Raw genomic sequence first — 22384 nt, 5'->3', positions numbered from 1 at the left:
TACTAGTAATTGGTAGGAAAGGCTGGAGCTGTTCTCAGAGAGGGAAGAGAGCCCTGTTGTGATGCTCAGAAGAATTGAATATTTCGTGCAGCTGTTGATCGTACTTGGAAGGCTCAGGGCTCAATTTTTAAAAATGGGGTAGCTACTACCCGAAATAGCACCAACCAAGAAGATTTCTCTGTTCAATTAGACAGTGTGCTGTAGTTAACCATTAATGAATGAACAAAGCATGTTAGAAATGCTCAATAAGTCTATGTGAATCAGCCCTGATTCAACTTTTACTTATTCAACTACTTTTACTTCAACTGCAATAACACAAGGGCTATCAATAGATAAAAACTAAATGTAATCTGTTCTAATCTTGATTGCAGGAAAAAACGATTCCAGCAATAGAGTAGTAAATGTGTGGTACACCCTACCTGATCCTCTTGTTAGTTCCTCTAACCCCCATACCTTTTATCTTAAGCTGTCTACCCTGGATTGTACGCATTTCTTAAGAGGTCCCTAAAGGGGCGTGCATAAGTGCACTAGTGTACTACCATCCCTGTTCTACTGTCCCATTTACAGGTACTCTTTTTATGTGTTTATGGGTAGGTTTTGCTTATTTTATCCATTTATTTGTGCCATTTTTCATGTGTTTTTCATACTTTCCTTGTACTTATTGACAAATAAAATAAAATAAATAAATAAAATAAATAAAAATAAAACTTGAACTGGAGAGTGGCATGAACTCATTCTAACTTTGTGGTTCCAGGGCAAAGCAATTCAATCTGGGCTCTTCAGTTTGTGAGGGTGGGGGTGGGGGAGGATACATGCATAGGTTTTACTGGGCAAACATCAAATGCCTTCAGAAGTTCCATTGTTTAATAGAATGGAAATAAAATAGCAAGGATGGGAGTTTTCAAAGGACATTAATCCTGCCTGATAGAACAGAATAGAGTAGAATAGAATAGAACAATAACTTTATTGTCACTTTGAATGTACACTAATCAGCATACATTAAAATGAAACTTTGTTGCATACAGCTCAAAAGGGTCACCACCTCCAATATACATTACATAAACATGACAAAATAAATAAATAAATACATACAAAATTATGTATATACCTACTTATATGACACAGAGGAACAACACAGTCTAGTTTGGATATATAATGTACATGATGAGAAAAACTAATCTTGCAAGTTTAACAGATGAATGGCATAGGGAACAAAGCTGTTACAGAATCTGGTAGTCCTGCTAGAAATACTTCAAAACCTCCTCCCAGAGAGGAGCAACAGAAGCAGACTGTGAAGTGGGTGTGTGGTGAGGTCTCTAACAATGCTTTGAGCTCTAAGCACATAGCGCTTATAAGCAATATCCTGAATAACAGGAAGTGAGCTTCTTATAATCTTCTCGGCTGTCCTTACTACTCTCTGTTTGGGCTTTCTATCTGAGGCACTGCTGCCACCAAATCAAACAGTGATGCAGTTTGTTAAAAAGCTCTTAATTGTGTCTCTGGAAAAAGTGGCTAGGACAGAAGGACGCAGGAAATGCAGAAGCTGGTTTGCACGCTTCACTAATGATGATGTGTGGAGAGACCAGTTCAGACTGTTAGTTATCTACACCCCAGATATTTAATACTGTTGACCATCTCTACAGCTGCATCCTTGATACTGAGTCGAGTATGACCATGCCGTCTCTTTCTAAAATCTACAATGACCTCCTTTGTTTTTTTTAACATGTAGAATCAGATTACTTTTATTGCAGCAGTCTACCAGAGCCTGGAGAATGAGTTTTGCATTAATTTTTAAAAAGCACAACCTTGCATTTTTTTTAAAGCTACAGGTAACAAAATGAGGAAAAGTCAACAAAGCAACCTCCAGATTTTTGAGTATAGAACACCTTTTTTTTCTGAATTCATGGTTAAGATAACTTTAGCCCAATTTAAAAACAAACATTTGTATAAATGATTTAGACCAACATTCTGGGAGTCTACACATCTTAAAGTTTCCAAGTTTGAGAAACTGGTTTACAGAGTAGATTTCACACACACAAACACACACACACACACGTCTTTCTAAGATACCAAGTTTAGAGACCACTTTCATTTGTGTGGTGATGCATCTTTTCTGCTTCTAATTATCCGTTCAGAGTTGACTGGAGAATTAGCTTAGTTCTTAGTTCTTTCTTTCTAGGAATGTTCTCAGTGGATTTGACTGGGTGCCAGGCTGGACAGTTGCAGTGGCAAAACATAATTCTAAAGCAAGATTGAAGATTTTTATTCATTTATTTATCATTTTGTCATGTTTATGTAGTGTATATTGGGTGACCCCTTGAGAGCTGTATGCAATGAAATTTCATTTTAATGTATGCCGATTAGTGTACCTCCAAAGTGACAATAAAATTATTCTAAGTCTAAGAACCTTATAATAGGGTTTATTTGGGAAATAAAATTCATTAGCTGGCAACTCATATCCATATCAGATAGCTATCAACTCCAGCATTCTTCAAATAAAGAAGTAAAGTTGCAATGCTGTATGTTGTTTGTAACAATCCCAGGATCAAGTCATTTATTGAACTTGTAAGTTGCTTTGCACTCATCTGATTCAATTCATTAGTATATTGATCTTTGATCCATGAACCTTTTTAATGCTGTCATTCAAAGACATCTTTGTCAAAACTGAAGCATCCTTTCAAAACTTTACAATCATTGTCTTAATGCATAATGGTCACAACCATTCACTATGGCAGCATTACTATTACTATTAGACTTCTCATCGTTCCTATCACCCATCTCCTCAATTTCCTCTGGGTCTGGTTCACGGGCATCCTGAGCCCACCTCACCCAGTCTATCCACACTCCATTGTTGTGGAGGACAACCTTCTCAAAGCTTCTCATGATGCAGCTAGCACAGCCAGAGACAAAGAAGGAATACACCAAATATACTTTTTTCAAGGTGTCCAGCCAGAGCTGAAGAAGATTCTTGGATGAGAAGCGAAACATCTTCAAAGAAAAATCAGAAAGTCCAGTTGCCTCTTGGAAAAAAGCACCCTTGTGTCAACCATGACCTGGATGACAGAGACTCTCCATAGACATTAAGAGACATGTCCCCCCCCACCCCGCCCCAAACCCCCGCCCTAAGAACTCTCCTAAATGGAGATTTCAGCAGCAGAAATCGCAGCCCTGCGAAACAGAGCTTTCACTGACGGACAGAGCCTAAAAGGACCACAACTCCCAGTGTGCAATTCGCGGGACGTTGGCACCTGGACCTTCGGAGGGAGGGAGGGAGGGAGAACTAATGGATTAAAAAAAACTACAATTCCCAGCAACCTCTCCGGAGCCGCCGCCGCTCGCCAATCCCGGCTCGCCTAGTGCTCGTGGGGCGTTCTTTGCCGAGCCGACAGAGGCGGCGAGCACCACTGAGGCGGCGGCCGACGGAGGTGGAAAGGCGGGAGCCGCGGCGGTTCCCCTCCGGTAGCGGCAGACTCTCTTGAGGCCCGCCTTCCCCTCCCCTGCAGTATGGCTGCCACAGGAGGTGGGCACGGCGGGATGGAGCCTCCAGGCGGTTGGAGAATGGGGGGGGGGGGACAGGCGGGCGAGGGGCTTTCGAGGCCTTGCCCGGTGGACCCTTGGGAGGAGGAGGAGGAGGAGGAGAAGGAGGAGGAAGAGAGCCGGGCGGGATACCTCCCGTGAGACCCTCTTTGTGAGGGGAGGGGGTGGCTCGTCTGAGGGAGGCCGGGCGATTCGTTCTTTTCTTTCAAACTCTTGTTAATGACAACTCCGCCCATTCCCCCCCAAAAAACCCCAAAACTATCCCCTCCCCAATACAGTGGTCGCCGTAGGCTTTTAGGAGAATACTTGGGTGGGGGTATTTTTTAGGCGAGCGTCAGTCACCCCTGCTGTCATCCAGGGAAAGAAATGCTCTACAGATTGGGGTGGGTGGGTGTTTCTTTCAGAAGTAACCCGGCGTTTTCTGACAGACTTTCATCGCTTCAATGAGGACTAGAAACCTAAATTTTAATATTTTTTATTGAACAATTTTCTTCATTTTATAACAAATGAGGACTAGAAACTCTCCTGAGGGAGTCCTGTTTTCTCTTGGTCTCGGAGAGGCGCTGAAAGGAGGAGGCGCGGGGGTGGCTTCCGTTTTTTCAGTCCCATTAGCACCGAGGGGTTAAATTTGGGTTAGTTAGAGGACCACAAACAAAAAACGGCCGCGGGGAGTACGTACCTGTTGCCAGCGTGGCTGATGGTTGCCAGAAGTTGTAGCTCAGAAACGGGGGCAAGCCACTGGTACCTCTACCAAAAAATGAAAATGCAGTCATTTTGAAAGAGGAAGCCCTTTGTTTTTTGGAGTGGAACGTCATCAGAGATAGGAAGAAGAGTTTAGAAGCCACGTTTCAAGAGGGTTAATTAGACCATGTTTAAAACCAGGAAGTTAATGAGAGATAGACAGACAGACAGACCCTCTCTCTTTCTCTCTCCCTCCCTTTTTTAATCTCACAATTTACAAATAGTAAGAAAGTTGAGAGAGAAGTTGGGTTTTGTTCTGAAGGCACATGGGGGGGGGAGAGTGGGTAAAAAGAGTGGAGATTGGTGGCACTGTTCCTCCTTTTCTACCCCACACTTTGTATCTCCACCCTGTCCCCTTAATCCCAGACTTCCCTATACTGGAGCAAATCTACACGTGCAAAGTACAGGTCTCGTTCAGGTTCTGTGGCTTAGCCAAGGGAGGTCTGGGATTGAGAGAGAGTGTGTGCCCCTGCCTTTCTATATGCTTTTGTAATCATGCATTCTCCTGAACCCCTAGAAGAAGATACATTTATAGATAATATGTATAGAGGTTTTTCTGTTACCATCAAGGTTAGGCATTTTGTAGAATGTCTAGGAAACCTAGAGAATGCCAAAAAAATGGGATGTTAAGGTATGAAATGCTTAATAGTTCACACATTTCTTAGGCATTCTATGCAATTCCAAAAGGCAAAGTATAAAATACTCCCACTAAACTGCCATTCTAGCCTTCCTTGTTGTAACAAGTAGGTCAATACTTGACTTTTTCTCTGGTTTTTTTCAGTAAGAAAGTTCTCCTTACTAAAGGACTTACTGAAATTTCCATAACATAAAATTGACACAAAAATTAGTCACCAGGAGTTGAGCTTCGCCTGAGAGTATCTTGCCTTTATGTATATTACTACCATAATGTATGTTCTAGATTAAAAAGCAGCAGAACCTGATTTGTAAAATCCTCAAGTACGTCATCTGTCTTCTCTCGGAATACTGGCTTCTTTCATTTCTTTACCATTCAATTCTTTATACTGAAATACTGCTTGATTGTCATTTTGCCAGATATTCTGAAATGTTTCTAAGCTTGGTGTTCTTTCTGGTGATGTGCTAAGAGTCAATGTATTATTCTGTTGTTATTTTATCATCTATGTTGCATGTTCAAAACTGCTAACAAATAAAAATCCACACCATAATCAACCATTTATCAGTTGGCAAAAATATTTTCTAAATTCTGAGAAGACAATGCCAGAAACAACTCCCAAATGAAAACATTTCATGTTCTCTGAGTAAAGCAAGATAAAGTCCTCTTGACTCACATAAGGTTTTAAAAGTTAGTACCATTTGTTTTAAATGATGCCAAACAATATTTGATAGCTTGTACAATTCTTTCCATATAGGATTATGACCCCTTGTGTGTTGCAGCCTAGTTGCTGCATTGTTTGCCAATTACATATTTGGGACATTTTCCTGGGATAGGGTTTTATAGAGCACACTGCATGAATAATGCTTACCATATTTTACCAGTTCACATCATACATGATTCTTGTTAAAACTATCCTTGCAAGTTGACTAATAGATGAGGATCAACAACATACCCAAAATGATAGCTTACTTCTTTTAGAAGGAGTACACCCCTATTCTTATTTAGAAAACTGAATATGTGGATTTGAGCATTTTTTGGGGTCACAGAGAACAATGACTTGATTTTAAAGCTGGGACAGAAGACAGAAGTTTTAAGTCCTTTTCACATAAGTGAATTCCTCTATCCATCTTCAATAAAGGAATGTTAATCATTGTCAAATACAACATCTTGGTATTTTGTACATTCTTACTGGGTGACCTTCAGCAATCTTGTTGTGCTCCATGCACACAGAAAAGGCTCTCCTTCTCATCTCTGCATCAGCCTCTTCTGAGATGTCCTTTAGAATTAACAGCACATTGTCAAAGAACATAGAAAATGTATGGTTTGTAATTCATACATTATGTACAGTCAAATTGATGTTGACTTCTAGTAACCACAAACACTGGTTTTCGCCAGGATAATCTATCCAAACCTGACCCTTCAAGTCTCCAACAGTGCCCTCATCATCACTGTAACTAAGTCATTCCACCTTGTTGGTGGTTATCTATGTTTTCCCCCTTTTCTCAGATACAGACTTTTCAGAAAAGCAAGTACTTCACATGAAGTATCCCAAATAAGATGGTTTCAGCTGGTCATTTGTGTCTCAAGTGAGAACTCTGGAATAATTTTCTTCTACGATCTATTGGTTTGAATTTAGGGGGACAGGACAGCCATCCGTTCTTGGGAGTCTTCTCCCACACTGAAGTTCAACACTCTCTTTATTCCACATCCTTCAACTTTCATGTCCATAAGTGTCATAGGAAAAAATCATTGCGTGATTTTGATTTCTGTAGGTATGGACAAGATTTTTACAATGTCTTCATCACTACTTTGTAGCATATTTCTGAACTGCTGGTTACTGTTGATAATTGATCTTAAAAAAAGCTGAATGTACCTACCACTTCAGTATCTTTACAATCATTGATTAAAAAAAATTGGATGGAAATATTTATTTTGAAAAAATATTTAAAGCTGAAGTTTAGAGAATTAAGGAAACCTTGTTCAATTAGACCAAGTGGCCATCTAATTAGCTTGCAATTTCCAGCAAGCCTTTCTCTTGAGATCCTAATGAACAAGACAAGAAAGTATCAATAAATTAATATATAAGGACATTTTGAGGGTACCATTAAGGAATTTTAGTGATGCACTTTCTCTATAGTTGCCTCCAAACTCTGAAACAGGTATTTTGAAGTATAGAGTGTGACTGACCTCTTGACCTTTAGGAGGGCAGTTAAGAACCTATTACTTCACAAAATATTTGGGTGCTAATGGTGTCATGATTACTGTTCATTAATTTTGCATTTTTATTTGAATTTCTGTGTTGTTATATACCTTATAATTTCTATGTTGTTTTGGTTATTATTTACTACCTCTTTCCTAAGAGTGCTTTGTGTCTTAGGAAATAGTGGTATATAAAATTTATTATAAATAAATATACTGTAGATTAAATAATTGTTAGCCTCTAATACTAATAAGTTGCCCATCATAATCAGCATTTTCTTTGTTTTTGTCTCAAGTGTTTATGATGTGGCCTATTGTTGATTTTAAAAAGTCACTTGGAAATCTTTTACATTGAGTAATAGATGAGCGAATAAAGATCACAGTATTCTGAAGGAATCTCAGTAAAGCTAGACCATCAAATGAATCTGCAGTATGATGAGTTCTGAATTCTAGTTTCTAGATACTTTTTGAATGTGCTTCATTTTACATTAAGTCAAAGGGAGATTTGTTTATTTATCTCCCAACATCAGTTCGCTACTTTGTCTTCCAATTAGTCTTGCCTCTACTGAAAATTAGTACTTTGATTCCTGAGGATTTATATGGCATGTTGATTATTTCAGTTAAAAAATAAGTGCTGTAAATATAGAAACATTGGCCCTATTAATAGGTTTATGGTAATAAATCTGGGTATGCAACCCCTTTTACTTTCTGAGAGCAATCAGACAAATAATAATTGTAGATTTAGACCTAAGTGAGATAACATGAGGTATATAGAATGTTCTTTCCTTTGGCTAATTCCTAGAGTAAGCCGTCTTACTCTATGGGTGGTCCAAACATATGAAATATAAATAAAGTCCTATTGTCAAACTAGGTGCAAGCCCAACTTGGAGTGCTTCCTGCAATCTGCTTCATTGAAGAAGATTTAGAGTTGAGTTGCTATTACTAGCTCTAAAATACTATTGAAAAAAGAAAGACTGGAAACAGTACACTAGTTATCTGTGGTAGTGGGATTTAATGCTGATTTCTTTAGCAAGTATCTTACAGCACTATTCTAGAAAATAATGTAACCATCTTTCAATTACTGTAAGTATTAACAATATTTGTCACCTAATTGGTTAAGACTTCCTCTGGTAGCTCTTATCAGCCAGAATTAACCAAACAAACAATACTTTATCACTCTTGCATGGGGGCAGAAGGAAAACATCCTGATATAATTACATAAATAGTTGCTTTAAAGACATACTCAAATCTCAAAGCTGAAGTCTAAAGTTGAAGCAGATTCAAATATTTTACCAACAAAAGGTTTTGACATTTATTATTTTTACTAGTTTTCTCATATGCATGCTATTGTTTTAAGCCTATTTCATGTTTTTAAAACTGCAACATCAATAAGATACTCTCCTGAGAAAAGTGGTGAACTTATTGCATTCCTTGACAATGTGACAAAATTAGTGGACTAGCGAAATGCTTTGGATATTATTTACTTGGCCTTCAGTAAGGCACTTGATAAAGTAGACCACAACATATACTTGATAAGAAAAATATGGGTTAGACAGCATCGCCACCAGATGGATTCATAATTGGCTGACTAACTGTGCTCAACGTGTAATCATTAATGGAACTGCATCTACATGCAGGGAAATATGCAGTGGGGCATCTCAAGGCTCTGTCTTAGACCCAGTACTCTTCAGCATCTTCATAAATGATTTAGAGGAGCAGGTAGTAGAGGAACTCATCAAGCTGGCAGGCATAGCCAACATTCCAGAAGATAAACTCAAGATACAGATGGATCTTGACAGAATTAACACTGGCTCTTATCTTAACAAAATGAAATTCAATGGTGAAAAAAAGGTTCTATTTTTAGGAAAGAAAAACCAAATGCACAGGTACAGAACAGGTGATACCTGGCTTAATAGTAGTAACTGAGAGGAATCTTGGAGTCCTACTGGTAAAAGTTTAAAGGTAAAGGTTTCCATGTCCAATTGTGTCCAACTCTAGAATGTGATGCTCATCTCTATTTCTTGACTGATGGAGTCAGCGTTTTCCCAGCATTTTCTGTAGTCATGGGGTCAGCATGGCTACATGCCAAAGGCACATGGAACACACTTACCTTTCCATGAAGCGGTATGATTAATCTACTTGCATTTGCATGCTTTCAAATTACTAGGTGGACAGGAGTCCTAGTGGACAATCATTTAACTATGAGCCAGCTACGTGCTGCAGCTGCCAAAAAAACCAGTGGAGTTCTAGGCTGCATTAACAGAGGGATAGAATCAAGATCACCTGAATTATTATTACCACTTTATAATGTCTTGATAAGACCACACTTGGAATATTGCATCTGGTTTTGGTCACCACAATATAAAAACATACGTTGAGACTCTTTAAGAGCAACAAATATAATTATGGAACTGGAGGCTAAAACATAAGAATGGTTGCAGGAGTTGGGTATGTCTAGTTTAAATGAAAAGAAGGACTAGGGGTGACATTATAGCAATGCTCCAATATCTAAGGAGCTTCCACAAAGAAGAGGGAGTCAAGCTATTCTTCAAAGTAACTGAGGGCAGGACAAGAAGCAGTGGGTGGAAACTAATCAAGGACAGAAGCAACCAATAACTAAGGAGAAATTTCCTGACAGTTAGAATATTTAATTAGTGGAATAATTTGTCTCTCGAGGTTGTAGGTGTTCCAATACCGGAGGTTTTTAAGAAGGGGATTTGACAGCATTTGTCTGAAATGGTATAGGATTTCCTGCTTGAGCAGGAGATTGGACTAGAAGACCTCCAAGGTCCTAACTCAGTTATTCTGTTACTTTGCTATGGAAAAGAGTTGCAAGTCAGAACATAATGAACACATAAGAGCAAGAGAATATAAAGTATAGAAATTACAATCTAAAATGATTGGATCTTAAAATAATATATTTATTATGTTTATCCTCTAATATAATATTTCTTGTTTTTCTTGTTTGCAGAATGATAAAAATAAGATTTTCCATGTATAATTTTGAAGAGATATCTTAGCATTGTACTGAGGTTTGTTTTTTTCAACATTCAGAAATTTGAATTGTGCAGATATTTTTTAAACAAATGTTTAGGGTGTGAGGTGTTATTTGGCAAAATTTGGGAAGATATCTCTACTTTTGTCGGTGTACAAAATATTTCCCAGCATTCACATCTAATGAAATATGGTTCACGTCTTCATCCATGGGAATCGATCATAATATGTGCCATTCTTTCTCAAGTTCATTTATTTCAATTTTTCACCAGAACAAAGCAAATTTACCCAAACATTGTATGGAACTCCTTCTTCAAGCACAGCCATTGGTGGGATGGATTCTTTTCATGCTTGTAGCATTCTCCAACAGCTCAAAATGATGTACGATGAAGGACAACTGACAGATATTGTGGTAGAAGTGGATCATGGGAAAACATTTTCCTGTCATCGAAATGTCCTTGCTGCAATCAGTCCTTACTTTAGGTATATAATATTTTATTTTTAGTCTTTTATTTGTATTGTAAATAATGTATTTTTGTTCTGGTATTTATATGTGTGTTTGTGAGAGACAGAATGGACAGCAGATTAAATCATTTGAACAATCTGATTTTTTTCTACCGTATACTAGCATTCTTTTATTTACTACATTAACATAGGAATTAAAGCTGTTAGAGTCATTTGGCTATTTTTAACTGCTTCATTTCTTGTCCTCTGAATGTTCAGGGTCTATAATTATTTCCCCCAAATTTATTTGCAGGGCATTTTGGATATTACTACAATTAGTGACAACTTGCAGAAGTTGGATCACATGTATTGTTAATGTGCTTTTCACATTCATTTCCCTTTCCCAGCTTAGAAAGTTATTAGAAATTACAATTGACTGTTTAAAACTGAAATTAACAGATAAACAAAGAATAGCATTTAATGCGCTTAAGTTTCCTAACGGAGCCATAGGAAAGAGTTTTTGAGATTAATATGAACCTCTTGCCATACAGTTGGTTACTGAGTTGAAAGTATATTTTCTTCAGCTCTGATCCAGTGCATTAATCAGGTCTGTGGGACTTCTAGTTATGCCTTTGGCATCGCCATTACTTTGGCACTTGCAGGCACCATTACTGGAAAAGGCCAGGAACAGCAAAAGTTAATGTGAATTATGCCTCTATCTTGCGATAGAGAAAAGAAAGGTGTGAGCCAAAGCAGAACTCATGCTGGCAGGCACTTTAGCTTCTGTTCTAAAATAATTGTTGCAAACCTATACATATATTTGGAAATATAAATATATAGAACTGGTTCCCTCTGATAGAATTGGTCTATACCACCTGTGCCAGCAGAAGGAGCATGTCCCTGAGCCTCAGCATAATAAGCAGCACTGGAGCCTTGCAGAGGGGGAAAAATAATTGTTGGGGGAAGTTGAACAGTCCCTTACCTTGGAAGAACCGAGGCTGGAGTTGGGAGGAACCAAGCCTAGAATGGCTTGTATGGGATGGTCTTCACTGCTGGAATTTGGTTAATGACAGCAGCAGGAAGTTCTGGGATTGCTTTCACTACATGATGCAATTATGTGATGTCATGCTTTATGACCGCATAACTTAGCAACATAAATTCTTATCCGAATTACTGTTCTCCCCATAAGAGGAGAGAGGGTAAATTACATTTCAGTCGGGTGGTGTTACTTAGTTTGGGTAATGAACGTCTGCAAGGAAACAAGCAAGCTCAGAGAGTACCAAGGACTCTTCATGTCAACTCTGAGCTACAAATCTTCTCCAGTATTAATTGCATTTCTATACTAAGTGCCAATATGCATTAAACACTGTAAGAATAATAAAATCCATAAAACAATCTAAACAGTTGCCACAAGTAACGCCACAGTGTGTGTGAAATACCTGGGTAATGTTCTTGTGAATGGATGCCCTGTTTTGGTTTGATCCCAAAAAAATTATTCTAAAGCAAGATAAACCATTTCACATAGTTTATCTTACCAAAGCACCTGAAGGCAGAACAAGAAGCAATGGATAACTAATCAAGCAACCTAGAACTAAGGAGAAATTTCCTGATAGTTAGAACAATTAAACAGTGGAATGACTTGCCTCCAGAAGTTATGGTGCTCCAACAGTAGAGGTTTTTAAGAAGAGACTGGACAACCATTTGTCTGAAATGTTATAGGATGTCCTGCTTGAGCTCTTCTGCTTGACCTCCAAGGTCCCATCTAATTCTATTATTCTGTTAAATAATGTGACATTGGGAATTTTTAAAATCTGAATCATCCATTATAGCATCTCCTACTAGTGCTATTTGTACAAGGAATATTAATATGGATATAATCTGTTTCCAATAATTTAATCCCACATACTTCTGAGTTCAAAGCAACTGAAAATCTACACTGGAATAAGCTTTCACACTTGTATTTATTGTGCAATGTTTAGCTGCAGAGTTTAGTCACTGTAGTTGAGACAGCCAATTTCTTCTGAAGATGACCGCCATAGTAACCAGCAAAATACCAGGAAATCTGTCAGACCACAGATACTAAACCCCCAAACTGCCCAGTTTGAGTCACTTTAAGAAAGAAAAAACAACTGAATAGTTGTTTTTTAAAACAACTATTCACATCAAAACTCATCCCAACCTGCTACAACTATGGTGTTTGTTTATTTCAACACCTGTATTATAATCCTATACATATCTTATTAGAAGCCTTTTTAGAATTCAGTGAGACTTAACGTTGGTAAATTTTTCTAGGGTTGTGGCTTAATTCTTCAGGGTTAAAAATATTATTTCTTGTTCAAGTATTCTCATGACTTTTACCAAGCCAAATCTGTGCTTTGTGGTATAGATAAGCCAGTTGCTAATAACAACTCTTCAGGTAATCATTCGTGATGTAGCTGTTCTGAAGTTTTGTTTCCATGGTATACAAAATGTAAGAAAACACTGAATTTATTGAAGCAGGAATCGCAAATGTTTTAGTCTGATTGTTAGGAACATTGAAAATCCAGACAATGTAGGCAGTTCTCTCTTAATGGTTGCAAAAGGCATTTTGATTATCCATGTTGCAATCCTTATTTTTTAGCAGTAGCATGCATAAAGTAAGTGTTCTGTAACTCTCAACTAATATAAATGTGTTAAAAACCTAATGGTAAGATCTTAACAAAGTCAGGATTTTGTTGACATTTAAAGTCTAATGTGTTTTGCAAAGAAAATTAAGTCTGAGTATTAATAGCAGTTGAAATGATGGTTGATACATTAATTGTACTTTTTATTAATTGTATGCACATCCTCATTTTATAGATCTATGTTCACTAGTGGCCTTACTGAGAGTACCCAGAAAGAGGTTCGGATTGTTGGTGTTGAAGCAGAATCCATGCATTTAGTACTGAACTACGCATATACCTCCAAAATAACATTGACAGAGGCCAACGTCCAAGCTTTGTTCACTGCAGCTAGTATCTTCCAGATCCCTTCCATTCAGGATCAGTGTGCTAAATATATGATCAGTCACCTGGACCCACAGAACTCCATTGGGGTATTTATTTTTGCTGATCACTACGGACATCAGGAATTGAAAATCAGATCTCAAGATTACATTCGTAAAAAATTCCTGTGTGTCACCAAAGAACAGGAGTTTCTCCACTTGAGGAAAGACCAACTTGTAAGCATATTGGACAGCAATGATTTAAATGTTGACAAAGAAGAGCATGTCTACGAAAGCATTATAAGATGGTTTGAGCATGAGCCTAGTAAAAGAGAAGACCATCTGCCAGAAATTTTTGCCAAATGCATCCGTATGCCCCTACTGGATGAAGCATTCATAGAGAAAATTCCTCCCATGTTTGCACAGGCTATAGCCCAAAACTGTGTACAGAAAGAACAAAGTGGTGCCAATGGCTATACCCAGAGGCTTGGAATGACTGCTTCAGAAATGATCATCTGCTTTGATGCTGCCCACAAACACTCAGGAAAGAAACAAACAGTGCCTTGTTTAGACTCCATTACAGGGAGAGTGTTCAAACTATGCAAACCGCCTAACGATTTAAGAGAAGTTGGGATTCTCGTCTCACCTGACAATGACATTTACATTGCTGGAGGATACAGACCTAGCAGCAGTGAGGTTTCTATAGACCACAGAGCAGAAAGTGATTTTTGGCTATATGATCACTCCGGCAATAAATGGATCCCTAAATCTCCACTACTTCGTGCTCGGATAGGTTGCAAACTGGTTCATTGCTGTGGTAAACTGTACGCAATAGGTGGTCGAGTTTATGAAGGAGATGGGCGCAACTCCCTGAAATCCGTGGAATGTTACGATGGTCGAGAGAACTGCTGGACAGCTGTCTGTCCAATGCCTGTAGCAATGGAGTTTCATAATGCTGTGGAATATAAAGACAATATCTATGTTTTACAGGGTAAGATGCTTTGTGTGTGGGGATATGGTGATATTTGAAGTTAACACTGACAATTGCAGTATTGGAAGAAGAGTAATTTCATTAGATCTTGATTGTTGCTGGTAGTTTCCCTGCTAATTGTACCATACAGGATGGATGATCCTAATCATATCCAGGCAGAGGTAAATTATGCTATGGTGCATACCACTTGTTTTTATAGATGATAATATTTTGGTTTGCTGTTGAGATGTTCTGATATAACCTACAATAGGAATTACTTAACTCTATAGGCAACAGGGAGAACCACTGACAGAAGTATAATTGAATGCTGTTTAAAGGTGGTATATACATAGTTCTACTTCTGAAAGTGATATTCCATCATTCATCTTACTTTTTCTTTGCAAATTTCTTAATGTTTGGATCAGTGTTTCTCAACCATAGCAACTTAATTACTTTTAGGCAACTTTCAGAATTCCCTAGTCTGCATAGTTTGGGCCAATAGTCCATGGTTTGGACTATTGGAGATCAGATATATTTAATAATTAGCAATAAAAAGAGAGGCGAGCAAGAGGTTCACCCAATTATAGGATTCTGATACAAAGAGTATTAACCCTGTGCCCTTACCACAATCTGAATTACTATCATCATCCCATTCCCAACTCACCTACATATGCACACCACCTATTTGCATAGAAAGGAAACTCCTCTTTGGCACTAGTTAATATTTCCTTCAGTTGTGAATAGTAGTCAGGACGGAATTCAGATGGACATAGTGAAGGTAGGAGATAAATATCCTCATCCTCATACCATATTCCTAGATGAGCTTGTCCAACAGTCTTCAGATTGTTTTGGTTTTAAAAAATGTGCTTGAAAATTTGCATATTTTGTTTGCAAACCTTTCACATGAACATCTGAATCTAAAGACATCTTAGAAGCCTGCTTCTACTGGACTCCTTTTCTCCTCACACGGTCATTACTATTAATTAACATGTGGGAAACATTCTAAAGTTTTGCTTTAAACAACTTGATTTGTATCTTAAAAGACACAATATAAAAATTGCAGTTGTGATAATATCAGTACTCAACTTTCATGAAGTCAGTAAACCAAAGGAGATAAAGATTTATTTTTACAGCTGAACTATTATTTTGTTATTTGTACCAAACATTTAAATGCTGTTTGCACAATAAATGGAAAGGTTTCTACTGAATGCTTTTTGACTCATCCTCCCCAAATTATTAACATCCAGGTGTGTTGAATAGGTGATAGTTGGCTCATGTACATGTGCCAACTTTTCTGTAGAGGTACAAAAAAGATAGACTTATAATAATAATAATAATAAGTTTGAATTTATTAGCCGCTCCCTTTCCAAGTAGGACTCGGGGCGGCGTACAATGGGGCATATAAAACACAGAAAATATATAAAAACACATAGGCGTACATACAGAACATACATACAGATACACAAACACGGACTCGAACTCGGAGGAGGTAGACAATTTACATCATATAGACAGTTAAAAAACCCGCATTAAGATACCCCAATTATAAAAACCCCATATAGAATTAAAATTTAACGTTTAAAATACAATTTAAAACCAGTTAGGAGGAATAAGAATAATTACGATTGAGCCAGGCCAGATAATTGAAAGAGGTGGGTCTTCAGCTGTACACGGAAGGAGCGGAGATCGGAAGTAATCCTGATGTCACGGGGGAGGTCATTCCACAGGGCTGGGCCCACCACAGAGAAGGCTCTGCTCCTGGGTGTCGCCCCCCGGCACTGTTTGGCGGACGGCACCCGGAGAAGTCCCTCTCTGTGTGAGCGAATTGGTCGTAGGGATGTGTGAGGCAGGATGCGATCCTGCATATAACTAGGCCCTGTGCCATGGAGCGCTTTAAAGATCATAATCAAAACCTTGAAACGCACTCGGTAGACCACAGGAAGCCAGTGCAGCTCGCGCAGGAGAGGTGTTACAGGGGAGTATCTAGTCCTCCCCATAATCACCCGCGCGGCCGCGTTCTGGACCAACTGTAGTCTCCGAGTGCATCTCAAGGGAAGCCCCATGTAGAGAGCATTGCAGTAATCCAGGCGAGACGTCACTAGCGCATGGGTGACTGTGCGTAGGGCATCCCGGTCCAATAAGGGGCGCAATTGGCGCATCAGGCGAACCTGATGGAACGCCCCCCTTGCCACGGCTGTTACATGGTTATCCATGGACAGCCGGGCATCCAGGAGGACGCCCAAATTGCGCACCTGTTCCATGGGGGCTAGTTGGACGCCCCCGATGGCCAGAGATGGAAGCACCTGGTTGAACCGGGAGGCCGGAAGCCACAGCCACTCCGTCTTGGAAGGGTTGAGTTTTAGTCGGTTGCCATCCATCCAGACCCGTACGGCCTCCAGACACCGGGACATCATTTCGACGGCCTCATTGGGGTGGTTCGGAGTGGAAATGTATAGCTGAGTATCATCAGCATACAGATGATATCCCACTCCAAAACCACGGATGATCTCGCCCAGCGGTTTCATATATGTGTTGAACAGGAGAGGCGAGAGCACCGATCCCTGTGGCACTCCACATGTGAGTGGCCTCCGGGTCGAACTCTGCTCCCCTGTCAACACACGTTGCGTCCGACCAGAGAGGTAGGAGCCAAACCACTGTAAAACGGTGCCTCTGACTCCCAGCCCCTCTAGCCGGTGCAACAGGATACCATGGTCGATGGTATCGAACGCCGCCGAGAGATCTAATAGGACCAGGATAGAGGAACAACCCCTATCTCTGGCCCTCCAGAGATCATCAACCAATGCGACCAAGGCCGTCTCCGTGCTGTGACCGGGTCGGAAGCCGGACTGGCGCGGGTCTAGATAATCATTTTCCTCCAGGTGACGTGGGAACTGCTGTGCTACCACACTCTCTACAACCTTCGCCAAAAAAGGGAGGTTGGAGACTGGACGATAATTGACTAGGTCCGTTGGGTCCAGGGAAGGCTTCTTGAGCAGGGGCCTCACCACCGCCTCTTTCAAGGCGGCCGGTAGAGACCCCTCACCCAGCGAGGCGTTCACCAGGCCCAGGAGCCAGTCACGCGTGACCTCCCAGGATGCCAGTACAAGCCAGGAGGGACACGGGTCCAATAAACATGTGGTGGGTCGCAGACGTCCACGCAACCTGTCCAAATCCTCGATGGCAACCGAGTCAAACTCCTCCCAAAGCGGTCCCTCAAGACTCGCAACGGGCGTCTCTACTGAACCACTGAAAGGGGTCCATCCCATCCGGATTTGAGCGACTTTGTCCTGTAGATAATTCCCAAACTCCTCTGCTCTACCCTGTAAAGGGGCTTCCCGTGGTCTCTCAAACAAGAGGGAACGGGTCACCCGAAACAGGGCGGCAGGGCGGTTATCTGCAGACGCAATAAGAGCAGCGCAATGTTGACGTTTGGCCGCTCTTAGTGCCACAAGGTACGTCTTCAAATATGCTCGTGCCTGTGCTCGGTCAAATTCGGAACGGGAGGATCTCCAACGACTCTCTAGGCGTCTCTTGTGGCGTTTCATCACCCTTAGCTCCTCGGTAAACCAAGGTGCCAGGGTGGTTCTTCGTCGCAGGAGAGGCCGCAAAGGCGCCACCCGGTCTAGGGCCCCGGTAGCCGCACTATTCCATGCGACTACCAGGTCCTCTACTCGGGGGCGGGTCAGGTCCACAGGAGGTGGCCCAAGTTCCGTCTGGAACCTATCCGGTTCCATCAGGCGCTTGGGGCGGAACCATCTAATACCTTCCAGTTCCGCCTCCTCGCGGCGGGGGGTAGCACCAGGGAAGTCCAGCCGGAGCAGTGAGTGATCCGACCATGACAGGGGAATAGTGTCTAGATCCCCTATTCCCAGATCACTCATCCACTGGCCAGAGACAAAGACAAGGTCCAGCGTGTGGCCTCCCTCGTGAGTAGGGCCCTGAATTAACTGGGTCAGGTCCATGGCTGTCATGGAAGCCATGAACTCCCGAACCCCCTCAGACGCTTCTCCCATCGACGGCAGATTAAAATCCCCCATCACTAAAAGTTAAAGCTAGGGTCTGCTGAATAATATGGGTTCTGGATTAGCAGTTGCATGTCTAGAACCAATATATTCTCCTTAGAGAAGTTAATATTTTTTATCTTTGGTTAAATGCTAGTGGAACAGACTATAAGAGATTTAATGTGGTGATGTAAGGCAAATATAGAAGACAATAAAGTTGAAGGTTCCTGTGAATATGCATAAGTATCTTATGCATATTCTTAGAGTGGTTTTTAAGTCTTATATCTTAAGAGTGGTTTTTAAGTATATAGCTTACACTAATTTTAAAATTATATTTTGAAAGGATCTATAGGCAGGATTATATAAAGATTTTGCACTTCATTACTTTATGCTTTCAGTGGGGAGCTACTCGTTTTTAATAAAATTGGTTGATGTTTCCAATTGGCTGGAATTTTAAAAGCTTATGTATATATTTATTTTGATGAGTCGTGGTGTCACGGTCATTAGAATGCAGTATTGCAGGCTGACTCCCACTGCCAGGAGTTTGGTCCAGATCGATTCAAGGTTGACTCAGCTTTCCATCCTTCCAGGTTGGTAAAATAAGGACCCAGATTGTTGCGGGTAATATGCTGACTCTAAACCACTTAGATGGGGCTGTTTTTGTTAACATTTTAATGAACAAGGTATAGATACTTGTGTTTTATTAACTTATATGTAGATAACTTATAGAACAAATTTTGTGAAACTTCTGCTATTCTTTCTCCTCACTTTACTGACTTATTTTGGGTGTTAAAGCATAGGTCTTATGGTGAATTCAATAGAGTTCAGGTCAGCATTTAAACTTGCCTGTAGTGGTGACCTTGCTTCTCCATATCATTGCATTCACATTGTCCCCAGCAGGGTTTTCTCATTTTATGACCAGGCTACTCTAGTTTTGTCCTTTAAAAGGTTTGACTGAGTATTCAGTAGCCAACTAGGATAGGTTTGTCTGGCATTTAGAGAAAAGAACTGAACTATAGTCATGTGGGAAAAAAAGCACACTCTCTTTGAGTTCTATGGTTTTATGTATCGGGACACAGTAAAAATCATCTAGTCCTTAGCAGTTTTTAAAAGTAGGTAAGTACAACATCAAATGAACAACAACACATAACATATTCATGTCGTCATTTATTTTACAAAAAGAAAGCCAAAATGGAGAAGTCATTTCATATGACTATCTGCTTTAAATTTGTTGTCACAATTACCGCTGTTCCTGTGAGCTTTGGGACTGCATCTGCAGATACTAGGAGATTGTAATATCAGTTTTTTTACTGCAGCCAGATACTTAGAGAAATAGGCTACCGTATTTTTCGGAGTATAAGAAGCACCGGAGAGTAGGTAGGTAGGTAGATGTTTCCAGTTGTATTTATCCATGTGCTGGAGAAGGAAATCGCTGACAAACCTTAAAACTTTGTTCTGCTGGCACAGCACTTGATCAATGTAATTCTCATCAGTTAAAGAGCTTTCCGAAAGGGAAAAAAAAGTTTTTGCACACTGCAAACCTCCAAAAAATGGCCTGTTTTTTTGTGAAATCGGACCCGTTTTTTTCCAAATAAAAGGCATGACTAGTCGGGGGGGGGGGGGCTTGCAGAGTGCTTCTGGGAGGGTGGGGTGGGGCAAAACCAAGCAAAAAACAGCCCGTTTTTGCAAAAACGGGCCCGTTTTCTGTCAAAAATATTGCATGCATTCCCTTATGGAGGCTTATAAGAGTGCTGCTGGGGGCTGGGGGGGGCAGAAATGCCCCGTTTTTGCTTATTTCTGCCCTCCCCATCCCCCAGGAGTTCTCTGAAAGTCTTCATAACACTATGAACAGCCATTTTGGTGAAGGGGCGGTGCTTCGGGAGGCAAAAAAATGCTGTATTTGGTGTATAAGACGCACGCAGATTTTCAGCCTCTTTTGAGGAAATATGGTACGTCTTATACTCCGAAAAATATGGTAACTAACTGTGCCCTTATTCAATGTGATTGCTAAGTTCCAGGAGGAAGAGTATGATTGCATGTCTCCAGGGAGGAATCACTGTCTTTTAACCTGAGGGTTGCATAACTGCCTTGAAGAGCCTGTCCCTGAACCTAGGAAGTTTAAACCAACCACCCAGTTGCAAATATTCCGTTCTTGGGCAAGTTGCTGAAGAGAATGCCTATTCAGCTACATTTCTCTGATCCATTTTATGTCATCTTCTGAATAACATAGCAATAGCTTTGTTTGCCCTGATTTCAAAAGAGAGACATGGGAAGTGTTACTATGTTGAATCTCTTGAATCGCTCAACAGCTGGCTATAGCACATCACTGGAATGGTTCAGTGGGTTTCAAACCGAAGGTACTTTGTTAACATTCCTACGTGTAGGATGATCACCAGAGAGTAGCTGTTTGGCTCCTCTTTAATGCATACTACTGCCAGAGATGGGCATCTATAGAGATTTGGAGTTATCATTATGCTGATGGCATTCAGCTCTGGCTTTTCCTAGCAGTAAGGAAGGTGGAGCTGGAGTGCGGGGGCAGCAGAGAATTGACAGGTACTGTCAGCTTATTCCATCAACTGTGAGTCGTGCATCCTCCCTCCCTTCCCCGGCTGGACAGCTGCGAGGTTTTGGCACTGTTTGGGGATCTTTCCCCGGAATGGGATCGGCAGGCACAGGCCGAGGAGAATCAGTTGGAAGGTCTGTTGAGAGGCCCGCGAATCCCTCCACATACTCGGAAGACAAATGACTCAGCAACTTTAAGTGAGTCAGCTCCATGCCGGGATAAGGGATTGGAATTGGAGCTTCACAACTACAGTGGACCAGTTTTAGGGCTTGAAAAACAGCTAAGTGATAGTACAAAGGAGTTTATCAGATGACACAGCATGCTCACTTCTCAGACAGTCTTCGCCATTTTCGAGCAGTTTGAAGAGGTGCGTTTAAAGTTGGACTCTGTGATCAATCTTATTGCAGCGGAACAGGTGGAAAAGCCGCAGGTAATATCGACTGGTTGCCAGACAGAAAGATCTGGTCAGATATCATTAACGAATCAACCGAGGGAAGGAGTAAGCAGACAGTATTTTGACTGTAATTGTGGAAGAAAAAAAGATGGTGAGCTGGTGAAGACCGAAATCCCACGGTATAGGAGTGGGGGAGGGGGGAAATAGGCGACTGTTGAAGGAGCAGATTGTATTGAACATAACATAATTCTGAGATAAATGCGGGTAGACGGACATCAAAAAGATGGATAACGACTTCTCTGTCGGAGCTTACGCGGAGTGATAAGGGGGCAATAGATTGGCAGCATATGAATATCTTCCGCAATGTGATAATTATTCCAGAATCCTTCTTAAGTTCAAACAACAGCTCTTCCCAAGCCTGCTCATGCGAATGAGAGGATTCTTGGCTTTCTTCCAAATTTTACCAACTTGAGTTTTTTCTAGTAGTGAAGTCAGCCCGCTGATCCAGAGAGCCCCCAGGGAGAGCATTGCAGCGCATGGAAAAGCTGACTCGAAAAGTAAACCAAATAGGGAAAGCAAGTCAACTGAAATTGGGAGGAGACCTAGCATTACAAAGGAAATGTTGGCTGAGGTCTTGGATCCAACTAATGTGAACCTTCCTTCAATTGGCTTAATGCAAGATGAGACATTCGACTCTGCTTGCTTAGAAACTTTTTCTCTACTTTCAATATTGGAGCAACAAGAAGTCTTTAAAAAACTCAAAGAGACGAGAGCGTTTATACAGCACATAGTGCCAGAGACAGTTGACCTAACAGTGCAAAGTGCTGTGGGACGAGCACCGGAATTGGAATGTACCCAGGAAGGAATTTCCCAGTCCTCCTTAGTGGTGAAAATGATATCAAGGAATGACATAAGAGTGGTGCCGCAAGAAAAATCATTTATCGT

General features: G+C 40.6%; 1 protein-coding gene across 1 annotated transcript in view; it reads left to right on the top strand.

The window, feature by feature from the left end:
- The first annotated feature begins 3355 nt into the window (after positions 1-3355).
- Positions 3356-22384, top strand: part of KBTBD8 (kelch repeat and BTB domain containing 8) — a 28107-nt gene continuing 9078 nt past the window's right edge. Inside the window, exons 1-3 of the mRNA XM_081934726.1 lie at positions 3356-3520; positions 10378-10588; positions 13388-14502. Coding sequence (XP_081790852.1) covers positions 3505-3520; positions 10378-10588; positions 13388-14502 — 1342 coding nt within the window. The 5' untranslated portion in view covers positions 3356-3504. The remainder of the gene's footprint in view (positions 3521-10377; positions 10589-13387; positions 14503-22384) is intronic.

This window comes from Natrix helvetica, assembly GCF_964273705.1.
Source record: "Natrix helvetica genome assembly, chromosome: 1".
NCBI lineage: Eukaryota > Metazoa > Chordata > Lepidosauria > Squamata > Natricidae > Natrix > Natrix helvetica.
Note: the sequence above shows the minus strand (reverse complement) of the source record. Positions and strands in the feature narration are given on the sequence as shown.